The sequence below is a fragment of the Lipotes vexillifer genome, unplaced genomic scaffold (assembly GCF_000442215.2).
Source record: "Lipotes vexillifer unplaced genomic scaffold, Lipotes_vexillifer_v1.1 scaffold238, whole genome shotgun sequence".
NCBI classification, from domain to species: Eukaryota; Metazoa; Chordata; class Mammalia; order Artiodactyla; family Lipotidae; genus Lipotes; species Lipotes vexillifer.
The window spans coordinates 1793942-1820369 of NW_006785665.1; the positions used below are offsets into that span (position 1 = coordinate 1793942).

A 26428-nucleotide genomic window follows, 5' to 3' on the forward strand; every position below is an offset into this window, starting at 1 on the left:
CCGAGGATATTTGGGATGCCTCCTGAGCCTCAGTGTTTTGGGCCGTTGGAAGGTAGATTACGTCAGACATTCTTTTTTTGTGGCTGTGGATGCCTTTCAACACTGCTTTCTTGGCCTTTAAAGACTTTGCTTTGGCTTCGGCTTTGGGAGGGGCAGGGGCTTCCTTCTTCGCCTTCAGCGCCATCTTCGTGAAAAGCTGCGTTTTACATTCTTATGGTTGGGTCTAAGTACCTCATGAATGATGTAGACAGTGAGTGCTGGGGAAATCTCAGAGAAGACTAATCAGCCAGGACTGGGGCAGGCTGGGAAGATGGCACGGAGGAGATAGCTTCTAAATTATACCTTAGAGGGAGATGAGGAAAGAGTACATTCCAGAGTGATGTTGGTGGGAGGCTGAGAAGGGAAACAGAGAAAAGGTGTTCTGGGAGCATTTGGGTCACCTGGATAAAGATGTCCAGCAGGCTTGTCCTTGAACTGGCTGGAGGACAGGAGAAAGCTCAGCTCTGGAGCTATGTATTTGACAGTGAGGGATCCATAATCCTTAAAGCAGGAAGTTTCCTGTGCACCCTTTCCCTCTGAGAGGTGAAGATATTGAGGTGCAGACAGGAAGAGCTGTCCAAGTCTATTAACAGCAGATGAAGGCCCCAGGAGCTCAACCCTGGCCTCATTCCCTTTCCACTACCCAACAGCCGCTGGCCTAGAGGTCATGGAGAGCCACAAGAGAAAAGGTCTGGAAAGGGTGCTTGGAACAGTGAAAGCCAGGCCTCAGGGTAAAAGTGCATTGGGTAATGGGAGGAAGGAAAGGAACCAGAAGGGGAGAAATACCAAGAGAAGCCAAATAACGCCAATAAAGGAGCCCTAGCAGACAGGATCTTGAGATATTTGCACGCCCATGTTCATTGCAGCATTATTCACAATGGTGAAGTGAAAACCACCCATATGTCCATCAGCAGACAAATGGATAAAGAAATTGTAGTCTATAGATGCAATGGAATATTAATCAGCCTCAAAAAAGGAAGAAAATCCTGTCCTATACAGCAACATGGATGAACCTTGAGGACAGTATGGTGAGTGAAATACGCCAGTCACAAAAGGCCAAATACTATATGATTATATGAGGCACCTAAAGTAGTCAGACTAATAGACAGAAGGTTGCCAAGGGTTGGGAGGAGGAGGAATGTTGTTTGATGGACATCAACTTTCAGGTTCGCAAGATGAAAAAGTTCTAGAGATCTGTTATACAACGATGTGAATATAGTTAACATACTGAACTGTATGCTTAAACTGTATGGTTAAGGAGACAAATTTTATATCACCATGTGCTTTTTACCACAATTGAAAATTTAAAAAAAAAATTTTTTTTTTTTTTGAAGAAAAAGCCATAGTAGAAGAGAGCTGTAAGAAGAATAGTGTGGCCAAGGTGTAAAGACTGCACAGAGGTCAAGGCCAGTGGGGGGCTTCTGGGAAATCGTGGAGAGTCATCTGAGCAGAGAGGTGAGGGAAAAGCCAGACAGACCACAGGGCATTAAAGAGGGTGAGGGCGACACTGGGGGTGGGGTGGGGTGGGGGGCAGCAAGAACGGACCCTGCCTGGTGATTGGTGGTAACAGGCAAGAGTTAGTGAGGGTGGAGGGGCTAGACTGAAAGGGTGGAGCTGTGGGAAGGATTATTGCTTTGTTTTCTTTTTCGGTACAGAGAGCACACTTGTGGGTGGAAGAAGGGAGGTTAACGATGAGGGAGTAATAAAGTGGGGAGCGCGATGCAGGGGGTCTTGGCACAACGGAAGGGGCAAATGCACCTGTTAGCCTTCGTTGGAGGAGGGACATGGGGCTTCGTGACAGGAGGGAGAGGGGGAAGGTGATAAGGGGGCGTGGACAGAGTGTTTGTCAGATATTGGGAAGGATGTGGCCAGGATGGGGGTGACTGCACAGTCTTGCTATAAATTCAATCCACCAAGAGTTGAAACCAACAGCTTGCAGTGGGAAAGGGGGGCTGAGGAGGAGTCAAGAGAAGTGTGGGACAGCTGAGGACAGCAACTGTGGGACTGCGGCACGGAGTCCGTGATGGATGAGGTGCTGCCTGGCCGGCAGACACACAGACGTGTGTTGGCCCCAAAGGCAGAGTTGCAGTCACTCTCTAGCAGTGCCTGGAGTGGAAGAAAGGGCTGTGGAGCTGGCTGGGGGCTGGGAGGCAGCTGGCAGGGCAAAAAAGGTGGTTTGGAGCTGGAGAGAACAATCACCCTACAAACCTACTAATGTCCTCGGACTGCTTGCTCCCCTTACCTCCCGCGGTCCTCGGCTGGAGTGCTCTCTGCTCCGACAAAAACAGCACCAGTCATAAGCTTTGTCTTTTTAATAAAAAATAAACTGTCTGTGACAAGTCGTTTTTGAATCCCAAAACAAAGGAGAGGGGAGAGGAAAGGGGTCCAGGGGTCAGCCAGGGAAAAGGAGTGAACAAGGCTCAGATTACCCCTGTGTTCTAGCCAGGCCAGAAGGGGTTAAATCTGCCCCAACTGCAGCAAGATGGAAGGAGGTGAGACTTCAGGAAAGACCTCCCTGGTTGAGTTGATGAGGGGAGCAGGAAGGGAGCAGCTCCCTGCAGAGTCCTGGAGAGCCATGGGAGAGGGGAGTGTTGGTGTCCAAGGTGGCAGCTGCTTTTAGAGTGGAGTCTCCAGGTGTGGTGTGCTATCTTACAGTTGCTTAGGTGTTTGGTGTTTTAGGGTCTCCTGTAGCAGTATGTTTCTGGAAGGTCCTGGAATGGCCAGAACTGAAGGATCCTCTCTAGGTCCTCCTATCATAGCGTAGGTCCAGGTCTGGGGCAGCCCCCATTAGAGAGGCCACGTGCTTGGCAGAAGGGAGTCCCATAGGGGAGTCAGACCACTGTGCCCAGCCCCACTGAGTGCTATCGGTGGCACAGACTGGCAGAGAAGGTCCTCTTGTGGGAGGAAGGTGGTCTTTTGTGCTACTCCCACCCTCGTCAGGGCTGCACTGCTCCCGGTACCCCCAGCCAGCACGGCCAGGCGCCCTGCCCTACCCGACAGCTCCAGCTTGTACCGAGTTTAAGCCACCTCAGTGCCCTGGAGGTTGCTGTCAGCGTCCACATCACTGGCAGAGGTCCTGCATTCCTTGGGGGATTGGAGGCACTGCGCCCTGCTCAATGGGGCCTTCTCCCCAAGGGGCAGGGTCCCACAGCCTTGGACCTTGCCCCGGGCTCGGAGTGCCCCCAAAGGGGAGGCGAGGAGGAGGATGAGGGCTCCTGAAAGCACTAAGGCAAGGAGTACAGTGACGGTGAGGAAGTGGGGCCAGTAGGACCGCGGGGCAGCCAGGGCAGCCCCACCACCGACTCCGGTCAGCGAGGCCTCCACGCGTTCCCGGGGAATGCCCGCCAGTTCAGGATCTAGGGCCAGGGGTTGGTCCTGACTGTCCACCCAGTAGGAGACCACAGGGTATGAGAAGTCATTCTCAGTGGCCCAGCACTGATAGAGACCCCCCACCCCATCTCGCAGTAGCAGCAAGAGGGAGCCACGGTAGACTGTGGAAGAGATGTCCGGGATCGCTGCTGTGCCGTGACTCCAGTGGTAAGAGGCCAGAGCTGAGAGATGGGGGCAGGGGAGCTCCAGGATAGAGTTGGGAACAGCCAGGACTTCTTTAACTGTAGGTAAGGGAAAGGGGCCAAAGGTTAAGGAGAGAGCAGGCAGGAGGGAGTCTCTACCCGACATGTGGGCCCCAACTCCCACCTCCAACTTCTATTTCAAGTCCTAAACTCAACTCTGACCCCTTTCCTATCTCCAGTCTGGGTCCCATACTAACCTCCCCAGTCCATCTGACTCTAACTCTGACACCAGAAGCAACTTCAACCCCAACCCTGAATCCCAGCTTAGAATTCCTGTCCCTCCTCCCTACAGCCTACATCCCAATCCATTCCAACTCTGGGTATTCAGGTCTCAAGCCAGGCAGGTGCTGGGGGAGAAACTGAGCCAGAAATGCCCACCCCCTCCCGGAAGTCCTCCCGAGCCTTTGTGCCTCCCCTGGTCCCACACTCACTGATTTGGGGGCGGCTCCGAGGCCTTCCGCTCCTGCCCATGGGGCCATTGGCACATGCCCACTCTGGGTTCCCACGCTCCATGTCCTGCTTCCAGGACTTCCTGAGAAGGCAGGGAAAGCAAAAATTATCCCTTGAAACAGCCAAGAGTGGGAGGAGGAGGGAGCAAGAGAGCGAAGTGCAGGGGGGAGGAAGGTGGGTCTGGGAGACTAGGTAGAACAGAGAGGAGGGGAAGAGAAGCCCAGAGTGGACTGGAGCAGCTCAAAACTGCCTGATGCAATTCCATCCCTGAAGGAGCCCCCCCACAGGCCGGGGGAATCTTGCAGGGAATGTGTTAGTAGCACCTGGAAAGAGGAAGACCATAAGCTGGGTAACGGGCACTCACGGCATGGGGGTGGGCAGGAGGCGGCAGATTTGGGACTCTGGGTCCCAGGCACAGTGAGGGTCCCGGGCAAGGACACAGTCCACACAGCTGTCGTAGACACTACAGTTGGCTCGGGGAACCCTCCAGATGCCTCCTGAGAAGCCTGCAAACACTGCGCCCTGGAAAAAAGATGGAGAGTGTCAGGGCGTCCTCGCCACACCTAGGAAGAACCCAGCACCCAAGGTCTGCCCCACTAGAAGGCCATGTGAGGGTCAGGCCCCTTCCCACCTGGGTGGGGGCCAGCTGCAGGTTGCGAACAGGCTCAGGGTCAGGGAACAGCTGGATCTCCTCCACCAGATAAGCCTTGTTGTCCCCACTCACCACAGCCTTGTGGAGGGACCCTGTGCCTGTGAAGAGACAGAGAGAGCTGAAATTGTCTGACCCCATCTACACACCCCTCTCGTGCTCCCTCTCTGACTCCAGATGGCTTCCCCAGCTGTCAGAAAGCTCCTTCTGCAGTGTGCACTGGACACAGATCTGTCAGACCGTTTCCCTCCATGCCACGGAGATGGAGCTTGCTTGTAAATGGCTGGAAATCCCTTGCCTCTCGGCCCTTCCTTTGCAACTGCCTGATAAAACTCCATGCCTGGAGGAACCCAACCGTCCCCTTTCTCCATGGAAATGGAGAAGCGGACTGCTGAGCACTTCTGTAGAAAAATCACATCACCAGCCTCCCTCACCTCCATCAAGTGTCTCTACTCAAAGGCACTTCAGTGAGTTCTACCCTGACCACCCTTTTAAAAATTACTACCACCCCAACTGGTATTCCTGACCACACACTGCTCTATTTATTTTCTAATCTCATAATGTACCCAGTAATTGACTCTTCAGTATGTTTATTGTCTGTCCCCACGCACTCCAAAAAGGAGCTAGATTTTTGTCTGTTTTGTTCTCTATTGTATACCCAATATATGCACAGCTGATGTCTTAAAAGAATGAATGAACCTGATGGGTTTCTTCCACTAAAGCTCAAGGTCATCCACCTCAGCCAGGCCCTCAATATAATATATGCTTGGCAATCTTCCCCATCTCCCCCGCAGACTGTCTCTCCTTTTTTCTCTCTCTCTTTTTTTTAATAAATTTATTTATTTTTGGCTGCGTTGGGTCTTCATTGCTGCACGCAGGCTTTCTCTAGCTGCGGCGAGCAGGGGCTACTCTTCATTGTGGTGTGCGGGCTTCTCATTGTGGTGGCTTCTATTGTTGCGGAGCACAGGCTCTAGGAGCACGGGCTCAGTAATTGTGGCTCACAGGCTCTAGAGCGCAGGCTCAGTAGCTGTGGTGCACGGGCTTAGGTGCTCCGCGGCACGTGGGATCTTCCCGGACCAGGGATTGAACCCATGTCCCCTGCATTGGCAGGCGGATTGTTAACCACTGTGCCACTAGCAAAGTCCCTCTCTTTCTTTCTAAGATGAATATCTGAATCTTTTCCTCTCTCCTCAAACCTCCCACCTTCTCTACCCCTCAATCTCCGCCCCGCCGCCCCCGCTCATGACCTTGTGTCCTCCTACTTCGTAGAAAACACAAAAGCCTTCACAAAAGAGCTCCCTCTACGTCTTGTCCATTTCCCCCACAAGTCTATACATTCCCCCTTCCAGTCTTATCCCCCCTTCTACTCCTTCACTCCCATCCCAGCAGAGGTCTGTACCTCCCCCACTCACGACCAGTCCCTCCACCTGGTTCTAGAACCAGGCTTCCTGCTGCCTCTGCAACTTAACCTGCCATTTAGCCCCTCACCTGCCCATCTCTTCGCCATCTCCCTCTCTACCGGATCCTGACGATCTTTCCCATCTTTAAAAGGATTGCTGGCTGGATCCCACGCCCTCCTCCAGTTACCTCCCCTTCCCCTCTTCCCCTTCACAGCCAAGCTTCCTGAAGCGTGATCTATGATCTCTACTCTCGCTGTTTCCAGCTCCCCCTCTATCCTCCCTCACTCTTCACCTCTCTAGCATGTCTTCCCCATAAGATAAACAGTTCTTGCTAAGGCCACCAAAGCCCTCCATGTTTCTCTCCCCCACCAGACTGAAAGCTCAGAGAAGGTAGGGACAGGACTGTTTTGTTCTCCCACTGTATTTTCAGAGCCTAGCAAGGTGCCAGGCACAAAGTAGGTGCTCAGAAAACATTTGTTGAATAAATGCCTGAGTGAATGAACTCAAAGGTTTCCCTCCTCAGCCCGAGTTGCAGTCCCTGCTCTGGCCCTCTGAGGGGTGGTCTTCAGCCCTTTACTCACTGGTGCCCAGGTACATGACCAGATGGCTATTCCCGTCGATGCCCTGGGCTGTCTCCACCGCAAGCTGTGTGTACTCCACACCAGATTTCACCAGCAGGGGTGTCCCCACCACCGGCTCATCCATCAGGAAATGGTCCTTCATGAAGGTCAAGGCTTTATCAGAGGAGGGGCCCTCCAAGCACTGAAGGGGAAGGAGGCAGACCAGGTCAGCTTTCTCCTTCCTTCAACTCACCCATTGCCTCTTCCCTCCCTCCCTCCCCCTTGGCTAATATCCTTTGCCTCCTTTCCTCTTGGCAGTCCTCATTTCAGGATGGGGATTAAAGCTGGACTGGGGAACTGCCTGGATTTGAATTCCAGCCTCTGAATTCAGCGTGCCTGAGGTTCCTTAACAGTGTAATGGGCCTATTACCAATACATCACAGGCTTGCTGTGAGGATGCAATGCACCAATACATGAAAAGTAATTAGAACAGTGCTTGGCATAAAGTAAGTTTTTCATAAACATTAGCTGTCATTTTTTTCTTCCATCATCACCTTCACCAAGGACGCCTGGCCACCAGCAGGAAGTAGAGTGAGGGTCCCTTGCAGACAAGGACCACCTTGAACTCATGTCTGTAAGCCCAGGCTTAACACAGGACCCGGCACACAGTCGGTGCCCAATAAATGTTCGCTGAGTCAGTAATTGAATGAATGATGTCACAGAAAGGGGTGGTGAACAGGGAATGTTTCTCATCATGGTGTGGCATGAATTTGATGCGTGACTCTGGGAGAGTCCCTTCTCCATTCTGGGCCTTCTTTTTCTTACTCATAAAATGAGGGGGTTGGACCAGCTGTTCTCGAAAGGCCCTGCCAACACCAGCATACTGTGGCTTTGGGACACCTGTGTCCTGATCTTTGGTCACGATTCTTGTCCTCCGTTTCCAAGAACACTGTCTTAACACCAGCCCCAGCTCTGTCACCTATAAGATATGTCCTCAGACAAGTTACCCCACCTCTATGAGTTGCAACTTCCTCATCTGTAAAGTGATATAATAACATCTGTATTTCATTTTGATGCCAGAATGAGCATAGGCACTTACTCTCACTTCCTCCCAAAGGGATTTTTTTTTTTTTAAAGACACAAACCTACAGGGATGGGGAGAACAGGAGAGGAGGCAAAAGCAGCCACATTTTGGAAGCTGGAAAGCAAATGAACAAATAGGAAAAGACTTAGCAGGATAAAAGAATCTTCTTAAGCAAGCCCAGGGATAACCCCAAACTATCTGATTTATAAGGCAGAATTCCTGAAGTTCATGGGTTAGTGGCCCCAGTCACCTCTGGAAATGGGGTAAAGGAGGGGCTGAATAAAGAAGATTATTTGAAAGTCTCTTTAAGAAGTAGGCAGATTTCCTCCCAGCTCCATGCCACTGAGTGACTGTCCCTTCCATACCCTAGCCCCAAACTGGAGGTTTATTCTCTGGAGAGGGTAAGACAGAGGGACTCTGAATGGAGTACAGCAGAGATGGGTGACACCACTATGAAAGCAGGGGATTAAATCCAAGTAGACACAGTACCTGCTGAGATTCTCCCCCCACACCCAGCCCTCTTTCCCCATGGCTCCCAGACACCAGGAGCCAGACCATCTCCCTCCAGGCAGAAGACTGGAAGAATCTACTCCAGGAAAACTGACTAGAGGTCCAAGAGGAAAGACTTAAAGATATTGACATTGAAGGTCCCCAACAAAGCAGTCCAGCCAGACCATCCTCAGTGGAGCTATCACGGAGCTCAAGTTGCCAAGTCATGCCCAGGGTGCAGAGTTTCCAAACAGCTTCATGGTCCCCTCCCTCTTAAATATGAGTAGATAGCCAAGGATTACCAGATATGTGAGTGAAACCATGAACATGAAAGAGATCAAAACAAGGAAATGGAAAAAATGAATAAACAAAAACCTAAGAAGAAACAGAAATGATTTGGAGAAAAGAAAACCACAGCAAAGTATCATTACTATCTTAAGAGAGATAAGTATGAAGATAGTATACCCATGAAACAAGAACATAATGCTACAAAAGAGGAGCTCTTATTTCAAAGGGTGTGGCCAGAGATTACATACTTCCTGAAAGAAGACCACACTACCACTATGAGGTAGTCTTGTTCCCAAAAATCAAACTTTAATCTGATTACATCTCTAGATCCAAACACCAACCAATTTACAGAAAATACTTAAACTCCATCACAGAGATGCAAAATCAAGATCCAGACTGTGGAAAATTCTACATAACAAATAAATTGCAAGAGAAAAAAAGAAGTTGGAAAGGGAACATACAGACTAAAAGAGACTGAAAAGAACAACCAACCCAAATTTACAGATCTTATTTGGATTTTGATTCCAATAAACAAACAATATTTTTAAAAAACCCTTATGATATCTGTGAGACTATTAGAAATTTTAACACTAAATGCATATTAGGTTAAGGAACTATTATTAATTTTTTGGTGTGATAATGGTACTATGGCTATGTTGTTGTTGTTTTCAAAGCCCTTATCCTTTGAAGATACTAAAATATTTACGGATGAGGTAATGGGATGAATGGTAGCCCCCCAAAAGACATGTCCATCTAAAACCTGTGAATGTGACTTTATTTGCAGAAAGGGTCTTTGTATACATAATTAAAAATCTCAAGATGACTAATTCTGGGGACTTTCCTAGTGGTAAAGTGGTAAAGAATCTGCCTTCTAATGCAAGGGACGTGGGTTCGATCCCTGGTCGGGGAACTAGGTTCCCACATGCCGCGGGGCAACAAAGCCCGCGTGCCACAACTACAGAGCCCACATGCCCTGGGGCCTGTGCACCACAACTAGAGAAGAGAAAACCCTCACATCACAACTAGAGAGAAGCCCGTGCAACGCGGTGAGAGATCCCGCATGCAGCAACTAAGACCCAACACAGCCAAATAAATAAATAAAATATATAAAAAAAAAGATGACTCATTCTGGATTACAATGGGCTCTAAATCCAATGACAAGTGCCTGTTTAAGAGAAGTGGAGGAGACATACAGAGATAAGGCAAAGTGATGACAGAGGCAGAGATTGGAGTGATGTGCCTACAAGCCAAGGAACACCAAAGGTTTCCAGCAGCCAACCAGAAGCTCAGAGCAAGGCATAGAATAGATTCTCCCTCAGAGCCTCCAGAAGGAACCAACCCTGCTGACACTTTGATTTCAAACACCTGGCCTTCAGAACTGTGAAAGAATAAACTTCTGTTGTTTCACACCACCATGTTTGTGGTAATATATTATCGCAGCCATAGGAAACTAATACAGACGAAATGATACAATGACCAGAATTTGCTTCAAAATAATAAGAGGAGAAGTGGGTGGGGTATAGATGAAACAGTTTGATTGGCTATGAGTTGAAGCTGGCTGATGGGTGTACGGAGGTCCATTACACTATTCTGTCCACTTTTTATATATTTAAAATTCTCTATAATGGAACATGTTTATAAAAGACATATTCAAAGCTCAAAAAATCCAGTAAATTAAATATCTGAGAGCAGAAATTAAAAATCTGATAGAAGGATCAGAAGATAAAATTGAGATACTCTCTCAGAAAGTAAAACAAAACCAAAGACATGGAAAAAATCTTTTAAAGGATTTTAAAAGGTAGAGGACTAGTCCAGGAGGTCCAGAAAGAAGTGAAAAAAAATTCTGACATTAGAATGTCAGCTCCATGAGGAAAGAGACTTTTGTCTATTTTGTTCACTGCTATATCCCCAGTGCCTAGAACAGTGACAGGTGGCCTCAAAAAATATTTGTTGAATGAAAAGGGAACAGGAGGAAATAGTTCGAGAAAACTTCTTAGAACTGAAAGAACTAAAATTCCAGGCTTAAGGGGCAAATTGAATGTCCAGACAATGAACAAACAGATATCATCAAGGCACAAGCATGAAATTTCAAAACAACCAGCGACACAAAAAAGGTACTACAAGATTCCAGTGAGAAAAAAAAAACAAAAAAACAGGTGACATTCAAAGAGTTGGGGATCAGAATAGCTTTAGAGTTCTCAACAGCAGCACTGGAAGCTAGAAGATAATAGAGGAAGCCTTCAAAGTTTGGAAGGAGAATTATTTCTAGTCTCGAATTAGATACACCTAGGCAAACTATCAAACGTGAATGTAGAATAAAGACATATTCAGACATTCAAGGTCTCCAAAAAATTTACCTGCCATGTATCCCTTTCCGGGAATCTCCACTAAAATGAGATAGTGAAAAAAAAAAAGAAAAGAGAGGAAGTTGTGGGATGTAAGAAACACCAGATTGTCGCAAGGAAGAGGCAAAGGGAATGCCCAGAATGATGAGGAAGGGAGATTCCAGGATGGCAGCTGTGTCCCGGATGTAGTTAAGTACAGACTGCAGCAGATAGGAAGGATCTCCAGGAAGACGAAACTCTTAGAATACCTAATGGATCTGTTTTTAAAAGAGATTCAGATAACTGAGGAAGAGTTTGGGGTTGAATTAAAGATAAGAGCTTAGAAAACAAAGCAAAAAAAAAAAATAATAATAATAATCAAGATAATTACTAACCCCAGGGAAAAATTTTTAATTATGCAAAGAGGAAAAATAATCATGGCTTACTACCTGGCTCAGTTGTGAATAATGAAACATAATATAAATATTGATCTAACCAAAATTACTATAAAGCAATGTTGGGAGATGAGGGGTGGGTGCAGTGGTGTGTTGTTAAGGCAGCTCCGGGGAACGACGAGCGGGCGGACCTCTGATTTGAAGTGTTTGCTGATTTCCATGATGTATTATTCCCACCATGGCTGATTTCAAGCTATCAATGTATTGTCACTGAACTTGGATTTGTAAAGAGATGCACAAAGGGTCCTTGCTAGTTGCTGCAAGCCAGTTCCAGCACGTCGCTGAGTGCGGGTGGGGGACATGGTTAAATCCTCACCATCCAGAATGGGAATTCAATAGACATTGCCTGACACTGAAACATCAAGAAGTAGCAAGAAAAGTATTTCAAGATTTAGAGATAAATATCAAAAGAATCAGCTAAAAGAGTTGAAGGTGGTTGTCTCTAGAGAGGAAAAAGTGCTGAGGATAGGAAACAGGCTGTTTTTGGTAACCAACCATGTAAATCTATATGATTGTTTAAATGCTGTACATATACACTCTGATCAAAAAACAAAAGTTAAATAAGAAATGCAGGTGAAGATGCCCAAGACAGTCCTTGGCACAGCCCGTGCTCCCTTGTTTCCTTAGTAATATACCCAGGTATTTGGGGTGCACTCAGCTGGGGTGAAGAGGTGCTGCTCTGTGTTTAGGATGGGGTTGGACACATGTGGAATGTGGGCAGCCAGAATGGGTGAATATCTGAACAGACAGGACCTGGGGGTGCGGGGAACACTAGCATTTATTGGGCATTTATTATGCCGTGATAGGTACTTTGACATGCATATTATGTGTCTGGGGAGGCAGGGTTTGCTCAGTGGGATGGGTAGTACTCACGCTGCCTGGCCGAGGACTGATATCAGGGAACCCGTAAGTAGTCCAGCGTGAAGTCTCTTTGTTCAATTCCTTATACTTCCCCTCAAAGACATGCTTGATGTCCTTGAGTGAGAAAGCACAGACAGCAGAGCTCCTGGTCCCACCAACCTGCCTGGAGAAAGCCAGAGGGGACATTGTCTGTAACCTCCTCTGCTATACCAGGAAGCTCCCCTTCCAGCCCTGGCCCACCCTTGGTGAGAAACCCCAGAAGGGCAGGAGGATGAAGGGCTGGGTCAGCCCCCAGCTGTGGTGATAAGGGCTAGGAGAGCCCCAGACTCTAGCCCATCTTAGGATCTGAGGTGTGATTATCTTTAATGAGAATTAAATGGGGCTCATGCCCTGGGGTGTCTCCTGCCTGGCCTGCCCAGACTGGGCCCCTATGGGAGGGGCAGTATAACCAGCTGCCCAACAGGCTCCAGATGAAGTGTTCCTCCTTGGGGATCCCATGTATTCCTGGTCCTCAGATAACCAACCAGAGCCTAACTACAACTATTTTTATTCCTTCAGCCTTGGTCTGCGGAGACAAAAGGTCTCTCCTGTTCTCTTTAACCTGTGACATACACCATATTCTCAGTTCTGGATGCCATAGATACCAGACCCTGCTTACAACAGATATCTTTGATACCTGACATATTGTCAGCAGATACCAGACCACAGCAAGTAAGTTAAACTTTCTCAGCCTCCAAGCAATGACTGTATTTTTATCTTATGTCGCTGGTGGTGTTTCACTCTTTGCTCTGACCATTAGGAAGCTCAGAGCTAAATTTGTGCCGACATCCCAGGACTGCACATTTGTAACGCACATTTGTAAAGCACATGTGTAATGTGCTGACCGGATCCCTGGGTTCTCTTATTCTCCTTTTATTTCCATTTCCTCATGGATTTTATTTTGTAAAATAAAATAAAATCCTTTTGTAAGCTGCCTCCTATCCTTTTTGGAACCAGGCAGGATATAAACTAATAAGAACCTTTCTGAGCTTTATTTTTCCCATCTACATTAAGGGCATGAGTCAAATTCCTGGGAGATGGTGACGATCAAATGCCTTCGTATGTGAAGTGTGGAGTATGTGCTCAGCTCACATCAGTTCCTACCCTCCCTGGCGGGCCAGGGCAACAAGGGTGCTGACCCGTAATCCCGCTTCCAGCCGCCACGTTCCCGCCTGGCTGCTCACCACTGAGAGGTGAAGACAGCGTAGACATAGGGATCGGTGGAGGAATTGTCTGCCAGCAGGACTGCGTGACGGATGATGTTGAAGGGCAGCTGCCCCGGCTGGGCGCAGAGTAGCTGGGCCTTCAAGAAGGTGGTCCACTTCTTCTGCAGCAGCTTTTCGCCGCCCACGTCGTCCTAGGGGCACCAGAGAAGTCAGGGGACGCCCCCTGCCCCCACGTGACCTCGCCCTCTTCCCCGCCCCTCACCCCCATTGGTCCCTAAGAGCTCACCCCGCCTCTGCCATCTCCCCATTGGCTTCTCCACAGCCAGCCCCGCCTCCCGCCCAGGTTGCAGACCTTGCAGACTCTGGCCACTCGGGATGTGTGGAGCTTCTCGAAGAACTCAAACTCGCTGGCTGTCTCCTCGAAGAAGAAGTAGACGACGTGGGTGGAAGGGATGGCTGCCACGAAGGAGGCGTCCGCTGCAGGGGCGGGGCAGATGGGCTAAGAGATGGAGCACATGGATGCCCTGGCTTCCCCTTTGTGAAAACCCTTGGCTCTGGAGGACAGGAGACATGACCTCTCGGGTCCCACAGCTGGTCGAGACGTAGCCATGGGTGGGGGGTGGGGGCGGGGAGCGACTGGTACTTCTTTAATTATTTATGTAAGATGAAAGTTTCAAGAGGACGGGGGTTTTGTCTTCTTCTCTGCAGTACCGCCAGTGCCTAACGGTACTGCCTTGCACACTGTTATGCCTCAACAAACGAGAGTTGAGTGAATTAACAGCAGTTCACAGTGCCAGGTCTCCGGGACTTGGGGAAGGGGGCCAGACCTGTGCTGGGTGGGGCTCCGGTCCTTACGTTGCAGCCAGCGGAGGAAATTGTCCGTCTTGAGGACAGGCTGGGATCCCAGTGTGCGCATCAGGATGGGCTCACTGCCCAGGAAGTTGTTCATGGTGCCGGAATAGAGCATCCCATCTAGTGTGGGGAAAGAAGGGGACACCTCATCAGTTGGAGGGTGCCCCTGCCCTCCTCAGACCTGTCAGCATTCACATCAGTCTCTGGCCTCCTTCGTGTGTTCTACACCTTCCTATGGAATCCCAAAGGCCAGCTCACAGCCCCCCACTGAGCACCATTCTTAGGTCCTTCTGCCCACAGGGAATGGCCAACCTTATGGCCTTCAGTGTTTTGGCACTTTTCTCTGGCTGCTCCCTCCCATGCCCAGCTAAACCACTTGCCAGTTAGAATCACTCATTGTTGCCCAAAGACGGCTTCATTTTGTTTCCGTACCTCAAGTCCTACCCTTTTCTTCATGGAACACCTTCCCTGCCCATCTACCTATCTTTCAAGGTCCCACTCAGTCAAAGTCCACCGCCTTCAGGAAGCCAGGGTGGGAAGTCTGTAATGGTTTGTGTCTGGGAGGGCACAGCACCATGATTTCTTCTTTGTAATCCCTACAGTTCCTAGCACAATGCCTGGCACACCAGAGGGGGCATTCATACAGAGCATACTCGTTGAACAAATGACTGAATCTCAGACCTCTTCCCTACCTGAGACCCTTCCTGGACCCTCCCACCTCTGTGCCTCTCTCCATATCCATTTCGCTCCACCTCCTTTGTGGCAGTTTCAGCAGGGGCTGACGTTTGGGGTACCTGATTCTCCCTCTGATTTTGTGCTCCGAGGCTCCTGGCTTCTCCTCCCTCTGTCCCATGCTTTTCAGGAAATTGTCAGATTCCATATGTCACAGAGTGACCAGGGAAAGCAGTTACTGGGATGGACCAGGGAACCTCATACTCACCTGCCAGGACAGCTGTGTGCTTATGGGCGGGGTCGAAGGGGCTTTGGCCTTTCCCCTCTACAACCTTGTCCTCCGAGATGGGCAACAGGTTGGAATCTTGGAGTTCCTAGAGAGGGGGAGTGGCTGGGGGGCCAGAACGCCAGAGTCTCATGTCTGGGAAAGGAGGGGCGTGAGGGAGGAAGGGGAGGGGATGTAGAGGAAAATTGGTCTGGGGCCAGGAAGCTCACAAGGGTCCTGCGTCTGGAAAACCAGAGTTTTCCAGAGCTGCAGAGGATGAGCTGGGAGTAGACGTGAGGAGGGATGCTTGGGGCCTGAGAGCCGGTGCCAGATAACTCACAATGAAGGTACAAGCAGGGCTGAAGGCGAAGGTGCCACAGGCGTAGAGATGGGTGGCATTGAAGGAGACCAGGACACGAATGAAGTTGAAACACTGTGTCTGGGGGAGATAGAGAATTCAGGCCTCCAGGGCACTTGCCCCAAACTCCTGGGCCCCCAGAGGCTGCTCCTTCACTCCCTAGTAGGGAGAAGGGCTGGGCAATGCTGAGGCAGTCCCTGTCTGTCTTTATAGAACATGATGCAGGCAATTATCATGCAAACAAGCATCCTCTGCTGCCTATCCAACCTGAGATCATCCAGTGATGGTCTAGGGACACCAGGGTTCTCTACCAGAGCCCCAGTATCTCCACCTCTACTTACCTCATTGCTCTTCTTCTTGAAGGCACATTCACTCTTTTTTCGGTCACTGGCTGGCCAGGGTATCTGAAGTGGGGCATTGGGAAAGGGGAGATAAAGGGAATGAGGTCTTCAGCTCTAGCTCTGACCTACCATCCCCCCCTTGGCTCTGATGTGAAATCACCAGCAGGCATAGTGGTTAGTTACATGCTAGTGGGCTATAATAACCTCACTTTGTGACCCTGGCTATTACTCTGATGATACTGTTATTCATTAGGACACAGCTCCATGGTAGAACATGGCCTACGGAATCAGACCTGAGTTTGAATCTAGACTCAGCCACTTACTGGTTGAATGGTCATGGTCAACTGCACAGGCTTCTGGAGGGCACAACTAGGTAGCATATGTAAAGCACCTAATGCCATGCATGGTATAAAAGCAGCAGTTGGCAAAAAAAACCATATTTCCTGGGGAAATTGTTAAAAATGTCAGTTCCTCATACCTCAGAGAATCTTTTTAAAAAATTATATTTATTTATTTATTTATTATTTTTGGCTGTGTTGGGTCTTCATTGCTACATGCAGGCTTTCTCTAGTTGTGGTGAGCAGGGGCTACTCTTCCTTGCAGTGCACAGGCTTCTCATTGCAGTGGCTTCTCTTGTTGTGGAGCACGGGCTCTAGGCACACGGGCTTCAGTAGTTGTGGTTCACAGGCTCTAGAGCGCAGGCTCAGTAGTTGTGGCGCACAGGCTTAGTTGCTCCGCGGCATGTGGGATCTTCCCGGACCAGGGCTCAAACCTGTGTCTCCTGCACTGGCAGGCAGATTCTTAACCACTGTGCCACCAGGGAAGCCCAGAATCTGTATTTTTAATTGGCATCCCATGTGTGCAGGTGGCCCACAGACCACACATTGAGAAAAACAAACCGTGGAGATGCTCAGTAATTGCTAGCTCCCTCCCTCCCTTTTTTCCTTCCCTCTCCCTTTCTCCCTCATGTTGTTCCCATGAGTAGGGTGGCTGTAATTTAACACAGAAGCTTCAGTGATTTCTACTGGTGGGTGGATATCGTATTATTGATATAATTTGAGTCAATGTTTCTCTCATATGTCAATGATTTCCAATATCAGCCATTTTAGTAACTAATAGTATTCAACCAGTATTCATGGTACCAATGAATAGTGAGGCCACTCTAGTGTTTCTTGTCTGTTATACCAATCATATATATATGTCTATACGAAGAATTGCTGATTGTTGGGGACTTCCCTGGTGGTCCAGTGGTTAAGAATCCGCCTTCCAGTGCAGGGGAAGCGGGTTCAATCCCTGGTTGGGGAACATGCCGCAGGGCAACTAAGCCTGCACACCACAACTACTAAGCACGCGAGCCACAACCAGAGAGCCCGTGTGCCACAACTACAGAGCCCACGTGCTCTGGAGCCCGCGGGCCACAACTAGAGAGAGGCCCGCACGCTGTAACGAAGACCCAATGCAGCCAAAAAATAAAATAAATAAATATTAACAAAAAAAAGAATTGCTGATTGTTGCCGATTATAGGTAACAGCAAATTGGGTGGTTATTCATGCGTAAGCAGCCCAAGCGCAGAGCAGCTTTCGCTCCTCACTCCCAGCCCACGCCCTTCCCCTGGCCTCTCACCATGTTCTTCAGCCTTGGTACCCCTGGATCCTGGATATTCAAAGCCAGAATGGCCTCTCGAGCCCCCACATAGAGAGTGTCTCCATCACCACTCAGGAGCAGAGTGTCAAAATCCTGGAGGCCCTTCTGGTGGAAGAAGCTAAGAGCTCTGCGTCCATCCCCTGTTGAAAGGTGGGGAGAAGGAGACAGTGATGAGAAGTCAGTGGTCAGGGCTTCCCTGGTGGCGCAGTGGTTGAGAATCTGCCTGCCAATGCAGGGAACACGGGTTCGAGCCCTGGTCTGGGAAGATCCCACATGCCACGGAGCAACTAAGCCCGTGAGCCACAATGACTGAGCCTGCGCATCTGGAGCCTGTGCTCCACAACGAGAGGCCGTGATAGTGAGAGGCCCGCGCACCGCGATGAAGAGTGGCCCCCACTTGCCGCAACTAGAGAAAGCCCTCGCACAGAAACGAAGACCCAACACAGTCAAAAAATTAATTAATTAATTAATTTTTAAAAATGTTTAGGGCTTCCCTGGTGGCGCAGTGGTTGAGAGTCCGCCTGCTGATGCAGGGGACACTGGTTCGTGCCCCGGTCCGGGAAGATCCCACATGCCGCGGAGCGCCTGGGCCTGTGAGCCATGGCCGCTGAGCCTGCGCCTCCAGAGCCTGTGCTCCGCAACGGGAAAGGCCACAACAGTGAGAGGCCCGCGTACGGCAAAAAAAAAAAAAGAAAAAAAAAATGTTTAAAAAAAAAAAAGCAGTCAGTGGGCAAGCAGCTGATTTCTGAGATAAAGTCAGGGGAAGAAAAGGGCTGGCAGAGTGTGCTCCCCAGACCTTGGCAACTGGACCCACTCTTCATCAGCAGCTCCCCGCTTCGTCCCACCCTGCTGGCAGCCATAGGAGCTTTGTGTGTTGAGCTCATAGTAGAGAGGAAAGGCAGCCAGAGACAGGGTAATGACAGACTGGGGCTGGGGGAGGGTGGCCCGTACCCAAGAGACAGACAAAGGGACAGGAAATAAAGTGAGGCACAGTGGGTGCTCTTCCAGGCCTGGGTGCTGCAGTGGGGGAGGACACGTTGGTCCTCACCCGTGGGGAGAGCAGAAGGCAGAGAGACGACAGGAAGGTGTTGGCGGCCACAGACAGGAAAGCTAGATGTAGATAGGACCATGTGTCAAGAGTAGCTGTGGGTTGTAGGGGACCCACTCACCAGCCCCACTTTCCTCCCCGCCTCTGTTGCAGGAAATTTCCACCACAAGAATCACTGCCATAGGCTGAACAGAAAGGAAATGTTTTTCTCCAAAGTTTCCTGCAAGCGCCTAGATGTCACCTGGGCATGGGATTCCAGCTGGTTGTGGGAGGTTCCCTGAGGTCTCCCCATCACCGTGGTGTGGCAGAGGTGGGACATGTGTGCCTGGTCCCCTGGCATATCAGCAAGCGGGGAGGAGCTTCTGAAATCCTCCCTCATGAGCACATTTGTACTTTTGCATTAGTTAGAGGACTGACTAACTAATTGTTACCTTTGGAGGCTCAGAGACTCTTAGGACCAGTCAAGAGGAGGAGCTGGGGAAACATGTGGCAAGGTGCTGGAGAGGCCAGCCTCCCCAGAACTGTATACACCCCTCTGTTACTGAACTGACCGCCCCAAAGTGTGGTTGTCTGTTCATCTGCCTCCTCCCTGGGACCATCAGCACTTTGAGGGCAGGGGCTGAGCCCTGTTTATGTTGTAATCCCAGCACCCAACACAGAGGAGTCCCCTCCATCAACGGGCAACACGCATTTCCTTTACCGCGTTGCCCCAGAAAGACGCTAAAGACACAGCTGTGCCCAGGAGACTGCCCCTACAACTCCTACAGGGCCCATGTGCCTTCCTGAATCTTTTCCCTGGAGGTGGAAGACCTGCAGTCACCACAGCCTCAGTAAGAAACCAGCCAAGCTGTGCCTAAAGGGTCCCAGGGTCCGTATCCCAGCCAGGCCACACTGAGTTCTTGTATTCTTGGTGTCCACAGTACTGGGCATGACGTGGTCCAGCATCATCTGTGCAGTTGTGTGTCCTGGTGTGTCCTGGGTCACCAGGCCCACAGATGCCCTTCTGGCAGGGGCCTCTGCTTTGGGGCACTTGAGGGCATGAAAGCAGTTACGGGTTTGAGGTGACCAGTGACATTTAAGGAGGGAAAGAAAAATCACCAACTCTAGAGAACAAGAAGGCACAACGTCCCTGGCCCCCTGGTCCCCTCACTTCCCTTTCCTCAATCTCTGCCCCAGGTGAGTTTAATCATTCACTCCTTTCTCAGTCAGCCCGGTGTTGCCACCCCCACACTTCCTGATCATCAGACACTTACCTGCGTAGTATTTGACCCTGGGTGTGGGCCCCTGCCCGTCACCCCGTGCAGTTGTCGGTGGTGGCAGGAGCAGCAGAAGCAGCTGGAAGAGGAAAAGGCCCAGGAGGCTCCAGGAGTCCAGGCCCAGAGCTGGAAGGGCCATGCTCAGCCAGAGGCTGTCACCAGACGGCTCTGGGGAAACAGGCACCCGCCACCCTCTGGGTGAGCAGTCTTTACCACATCCTCCCTGGGAACCAATCAGATAGCCCTAGGCAGCAGAAGTGTGTATTGTGGGGGGGATGCTAGAGAGACGGGCCAGTTTCCTCTCCAGAGTGCCCTTAGAGAGTCTCACTTCCATCATCCCACAGGCCTTATCCCACCTCACTCTCCCCTCTGGGTAGGAGTCCAGCTGTTCCCCATCCCGCCCTTCTGATCTCTTTGCACCAATAGCCCCACTTTGCCTTTTCTCCCCTTACTCTCACGGAACTCTTTCTTGCTGTTTCCTCTTTGCCTTCCCTCCTCCTATAGCCCAGAGCCCAAACCAATGCCTGGTCCTGGGCAGGGAACTTTCTGGGGAGCAGATTCCTGCACTCACAATACAGATTCTTCAGACCTGACTCTCCTGGCACTTTCAGATCTGTTGATACCCAGGGCCTCATACACAGCCCTACCCTCTGATGACCCAAACAAGCAGACCAGGTCTGAATCAGCCTGCTCTGATCTCTCCCCAACTGGGCTTAGGTCGCTGACTCTCAGGCCTACAAGCCTCTTCTTGCAGGGAGGAGATGGGAGTCCAGCCTGGAGGGCTGGCTATCAGCGTCGTGCGGAAAGTGGCCCAGGGCAGGGACTGGCTGGCTGTCTCCCAGCCTCTGCAGCTGCCCCCTCTCTCCCTGGTCCTTGTGCTGCTGCTGTCTATCTCCCTGGGCCTCTGCATAATCCTCCCCTGGGACTGCCACCCCCCAGCCACCCATCTCACCTCACCCTTGAGCCAGACACAGTGTAGAACCTAGGTGTCCAGGCTCTTGGGCGTGGGTGCCATCCAAGAGAATAAAGAAGGGGGGTTCCCAGGCCCCAGAGGCAGGGGACGGGAGGCTCAGCCTGGCTGGACCAGGTGTGCGACGCTCCAGGTACCCATAGCGGCAAAGCCAGCACTGGGAGCTCTGGGCAAGGGAAACCAGAATTTCCACCTCGAGTTGTGACAGATCCCTGGCTTGGGCGGAAGTTGGTGGATTGGGAGGGGACTAAAAGGAGGCACACCTCTGTCTTTCACCTCATCTATCCAGAAAGTTTAAAAAGCCAGAAAGTTTCTAGGTCATTTCAGCCATTCCCCTGTCCCTCTATCTCATCACATCCAGTCTAACCAGACTAGCAGTGGCTTCACCTCTTGCTCAAGACTTCCCAGCTAGGAGACATGACACAGTCTTTCATATTCCTCTTTGCACTTACCCACAAGGTGCAGTCTCTCTACTCCTACCTACTGGGAAGTCCCTGCAGTGGGGTCTAAACTTTCAAACCTCCCACTTCCAACTGGGCCATAGTCTTAAAAAAATAAAACAGTTGGGCTTCCCTGGTGGCACAGGGGTTGAGAGTCCACCTGCCAATGCAGGGGACACGGGTTCGTGCCCCGGTCCAGGAAGATCCCACATGCCGCGGAGCGGCTGGGCCCGTGAGCCTGCGCGTCCGGAGCCTGTGCTCCGCAACGGGAGAGGCCACAACAGTGAGAGGCCCACATACCGCAAAAAAAAATAATAATAATAAAATAAAACAATTGCAAACAAGGACCTACTGTATAGCACAGGGAACTATATTCATTATCTTGTAATAACCTATAATGGAAAAGAATCTGAAAAAGAATATATATATATATATATGTATAAATATCATTTTGCTGTACACTTGAAACTAATACAACACTGTAAATTAACTATACTTCAATTTTTTTAAATGGCTTAAAAAAATCTAATAAATAAATAAAACAATTGCATTAGGCTCTTATCCATGGCTTTGCTGTGGAAATTCCTTCTGTAGTCTTATCTCCAACACTCTTACGGCAGCATCAGGCCAGTGGGAAACCCAGAAAATTTCCCATCTGAGCTTGAACATGCTTCTGGGGCACCCAAACGCCTGATGATGGCTGCTCACCCCCTCCCTGAAGGCTCCAGGGGGAACCTCATAATCCAGGGTTAATAAGGCATCTAGAACCAAGGGCTTCATGACCTATAAAGTGGGTAGTTTCCTGCCCACTCAGCCTGAGCCCAGCTGACTGCTGGTTAAAGAGCACAGACACCCCAGGGCTAATCCGACTCCAATAAATAACCCACCTCCTTCTTAAATGCACATTCCTCATGGTCAGGAAGTCCTTCCTGTAGGGTTACTTCCGTCCCTCTTGCCACAGCAAAGCCTACAGGGTGATGGGTCAGCCTAGGCTCCTCCTTAGAAGAATTCCTTATCAGTCTGCTCAGCCTTCTTTCCTTTCCCTCTGCTCCCATTTTCCCTCAATTTCCCTGAGGGCTGGCCTCAGCCAAACCCCTCCTGACAACTGTTTCTATCAAGACTTACCTAAGACTTCCCCAGACTCTCATGGAGTCTTGTTGCCAGATCCTTGGGAGAAGCCATGGTCTAAGCCATCCAGAGAACATTTTGTAGACTCTCAGAATCAAGGGAAACTCCCACCCAGACCCCACCTCAAGCTCAGAGTGGGAGCCTAACCTGCTCTGGGGCCTCTCTGCTTGAACAGATCGGCTTTTCTGGGTCTCTGGGAGGAGCTCTGATAGGGTGGGTGGGGCTTGGGGGAGGAGGTTCCAGCCCTACCCTCCCAGTCATTGCCCTATTCCCACCTCTCTGGAAGTGTTAGATTCAATGCCCTGAGCCGAGTTCCTCCTTCTGCAGAGACCCAGGAATTCTCCTTCTGGCAACAAGTCTCCCTTTCCTCCAGCCTCTCCAGTGAATATGAAGTCTGCATTATCAGGCTTTGGTCTACCCAACAATTTTAGCTAGGTACCACCATAATCGCCTTTTAAAGATGACAGAAAGTGAGGCAAAGGAGGTTACACAGCCAGAAGCCAAGTTAAACTCATATCTGCCTCATACCAGAGTGACTTCCTTAGCTACACTGTCTCTCAGGAGTCCTACTCCTGCCCTAGTCTGGGAAACTCAGCTCTGAGCCACTTGGATGGAGAAGGCGAGTGTGTAGGGTCGGGGGTGGCAAGTTCTAGCTCCGATGGGCTAAGAAACAGTACCTCTGGGGTGATTCCTGACTCAAGAGGAAACAGAAACCTCTCTGAAGAAAGGCCATCAGGTACAGGTCCCACCCCCTGTCTCCACAGGGGCTTTCTGGTCTAGTTCCCTGGAGGAGCCTGGTGGGGAGGAAGGGCACCCTGCCCCTACCACTGCTTGTCTTGCACCAGAGCCTCAGGAGTCAGATCCCAAGTTACACTGCCATCTCCTTTGCTGCAGCCTGCAGAGCCCACAGCCAGGGCTGGCTTCCTGGGCATGTGACCTGCGCAGTCACGCAGGTCCCCACGCTTGGTCTAACGCCCAGCTGCTGCCGTCTTGAAAGTCTTGATCTTGTTCCAGGAGCTCCACACTTTCTTTTCACACTGGGCCCTGCAAATGATGTAGCAGGTCCTGCCCAAAATATCAAGAATGCTCAGAACTGACAGGGTCCCACCCCCTCACTGTACAAACCAGGAAACCAAGGCCAGGGAGGCGAAGCGTCTTGGCTGAGGTTGGAGTCAGGCAGCAGTTCAGGTGGGGTGGTGGTAGGAAGGGGTCAGAGGTTCAGGACCAGGCTGTAAGGGCCGTGCCATTTCATAGCTCCAGTGTGGGAGCTCCCAAACTCCTTTCTCTCCCAGCCCTGGGGCCCAGCCTGGGGACCCCCATGACAACAATGCTGAGTTCAACCTTGACCCCCACCCCCGCAGTGGGGACTCCTCCCCCACGGCCCCTAGACCACATCAAATAGTAGCCCCTTTCTGGCCAGCTTTCAGCCCAGGATAGAGATGTAGATGTGGGGATGGAGGTGGGAAGGGAGATGGGGATGTCACTCCCACACTTACCCCATGCTCACCCCAGGGACTCCGTCTCTTCTGCACCCTGAGCGAGCATGGATACCTCACTGAGGGAGGGGCTCCTGAAGCCAGGAGAGAAGCCACTCCTGGCTTTGCAAATGACCCAGCTGGTCCAGTTTCCCACACCACCTCTCCCTTCTGGCTTCAGGGACAGCCCCAGAAGGGCACAGTCCTAGGGAACATCAGCTTCCTGGCTCTCCTTCTTAGCCCCACCTGCCCTGCCCTTCGTTACCCTCTTGTTACAATCACAAACAAGTCAAATCAACTTATAATTATTAAGTGCCTACTGTGTCTAAGGCACTAGCGATATCGCCAAACCTCTACTCCCCCAGCATCCCCCCCACCTCTTCCCATCCCCAGTCTCCCAGCCTTCTTGCCACCCACCCAGCCCAGTCCCCCCTAACCCCTTACCCAGTGCCTGCTAGGTTTCCTCCTTCCGTCTGACTAGTGCTGGAAGACTGAGCTGAGTACTGAACACAATGGCCCGACCCCCTCTCTCTGTCCCCTCCTCAGGGCAGAGCCAGCGCCAGACAATGGCCCGCCCCCTCCTTTCCGAACTGTCAGCTCTCCCGCTCCCTTACCTGGAGCTTGTAGCGGCCTCCGTGTTTCCCTCCCCCTGGAATGCCAGGCTTCCTGTCTCCCAGTGCCTTCGTCCCTGCCACACCCCCACCCCCCATCCCCAACCCCATCCCGCCTCACTCGTCCTCAGTCACCATGGCAACTGCATCTCTAAGTGGGAGGGACTAGAATCTCCCCATATTCTTCCTCCTCCTACCCAGTGTCCCCCTGCGCCCCACCTTCTGCGGCTCCTGGATCCACATGTGTGGAGGAGGCAGGGCTCCGGATGTGGGGGGAGGCAGGAGGGGGCACACTAACCCCTGGGGGTCCTTGCTCAGCTCCCTTGCCCACCATCAGGCAGGCACCACAGTGCAGATGTTCCCCAGCTGGGTTCGGGGGGTCAGTTGGGGCCATTTCTCCTTTATGGTCAGTTTCTCTGTGTTTTCCCCATTCTCTCGGGAACTGTGTATAAGTAAGGGGGTCACACCTGGATGCTGGTCCACCTGACCCCAGGCAAATTTTTGAGTTTGCCAATGAGGATGCAAATGAACTCACAAATATCTATGCAAAGAAGCCAAGAGACAGGGTCTCTGTCAAGAAGCCCAGGAAGCCCTCTTCTATTCATATTATCCTGGCTTGGCAAGGGCTCCATTGCCAGGTTCAGGTTCTGCCATTTCTTACTAAGCCACTTTACCAAGAAGATGCCAGAAGCCTTCTTTGGCTAACTCCCTGAGACCTAGTAGGAGAAAGTTTGTGCTATAAGAGGAGGGATTGAGGGAAGACTTCAGAAAGGACTTTCCAGAGGTCCAGATGAGATAGGGCTGAAAAGAGACAAGACTGAGCTGGATTCTTTCCCATCTGTGAGGCAAGCAGGGGTCTGGGTGGAAGCTTTGGGAGCTGGGCCTCTTCCAGCCCTGATCCTGAGCCACTGTTTACCTGAGTTCCCTCCTGTCCCCCCTGGGCCTCAACTTCTTCACTGGTAAAATGAGGAGTTGAAAAAGCCCCTTCCAGGGGACTTCCCCGGCAGTCCAGTGGTTAAGACTCCATGCTTCCCCTGCACGGGGTGTGGACTCGATCCCTGGCCGGGGAACTAAGATCCCACATGCCCTGTGGCCAAAAAAAAAACAAAAAGGAAAAAAGAAATGGAAAACAAAAAACCCCTTCCAGGTTGGCCTCTCTCCGCCTGTGGGAAGATTGTGAGAAAAGGTACCATGGGACTGGGGAGCAAGAGCCCTGGATCCAGGGCTTCCCTGGTGGTGCAGTGGTTGAGAGTCTGCCTGCCGATGCAGGGGATGCGGGTCCGTGCCCCGGTCCGGGAAGATCCCACATGCCGCGGAGCGGCTGGGCCCATGAGCCATGGCCTCTGAACCTGTGCTCCGCAGTGGGAGAGGCCACAACAGTGAGAGGCCCGTGTACCGCATAAATAAATAAATAAAATTTTAAAAAATTAAAACAAAAATAGAGCCCTGGATCCCAGGCCTGGATACCTATAACTTGCTGTGTGATCATAGGCAGGGCACTTGCCCTCTCTGATTCACATAGGTAAACCGATGGCTTTCCAGTTTACCTGGGAGCAGCTTGGCTTATCTCTAGACTTAGTATTTTTAGGAAGAAGGAAGTGAGTGTGCTTGTGCTGGCCCAGGGCAGAGAGTTTCACAGGCCAAACCTGGTTCCCCTTTAGGTTAGGTCTGGGTTGGGGTGATGGGTGAGCATTTCTGTCCGGGGCAGGGCACGAAGGGTCTGTGGTGAAAGCAGAAGTGGACTGAGCAGAGCTGCTACCACTTCCCCCCCACTTCCTGACATGCCATCCTGTGTGACCTCAGCCCGAGGCCCTTGGGAACTCAGAGGGTGCCTACAGGCTCTTCTTCCCCAGGACTGGGACACACGGCAGGAGGGGGAGAAATGATTTGGAATCAAGGTGGCAGGGATTAGAGGAAACTGGGCTAGGGCTGTAACAGGCAGGTTGGACTGCAGAACGACTTTACACCCGGGGGTGTCCTTGGCCCCCATCT

The 26428-nt window shown here is 50.9% G+C and overlaps 1 protein-coding gene and 1 pseudogene across 1 annotated transcript; both read right to left on the reverse strand.

The window, feature by feature from the left end:
- LOC103080589 (60S ribosomal protein L23a-like) overlaps positions 1 to 184 on the reverse strand; it is a 1019-nt pseudogene extending 835 nt beyond the window's left edge.
- A 2150-nt stretch (positions 185 to 2334) lies between these two features.
- Positions 2335 to 20941, reverse strand: SEMA4A (semaphorin 4A). The gene is made up of 15 exons (XM_007457905.1): positions 20770 to 20941; positions 19810 to 19980; positions 17488 to 17648; positions 15865 to 15927; positions 15506 to 15604; positions 15169 to 15274; positions 14232 to 14348; positions 13729 to 13853; positions 13395 to 13567; positions 12184 to 12334; positions 6692 to 6872; positions 4693 to 4811; positions 4426 to 4583; positions 4043 to 4143; positions 2335 to 3650 (listed from the first exon to the last, which is right to left on the reverse strand). Exons 2-15 carry the CDS (start codon positions 19949 to 19951, stop codon positions 3058 to 3060), a joined length of 2289 nt encoding a protein of 762 aa, XP_007457967.1. The 5' UTR covers positions 19952 to 19980; positions 20770 to 20941; the 3' UTR covers positions 2335 to 3057.
- Positions 20942 to 26428: the final 5487 nt, after the last annotated feature.

Excerpts from the sequence above, each read along its gene's own strand:
- SEMA4A (XM_007457905.1), bottom strand. The coding sequence starts at position 19,951 with ATGGCCCTTCCAGCTCTGGGCCTGGACTCCTGGAGCCTCCTGGGCCTT. Across the intron at positions 17,649-19,809 it reads CAGGGTCAAATACTACGCAG|GGGATGGACGCAGAGCTCTT; the intron begins GTAAGTGTCTGA and ends ACCTTTCAACAG. Across the intron at positions 4,812-6,691 it reads GGTCATGTACCTGGGCACCA|GCACAGGGTCCCTCCACAAG; the intron begins GTGAGTAAAGGG and ends GTCTCTTCACAG.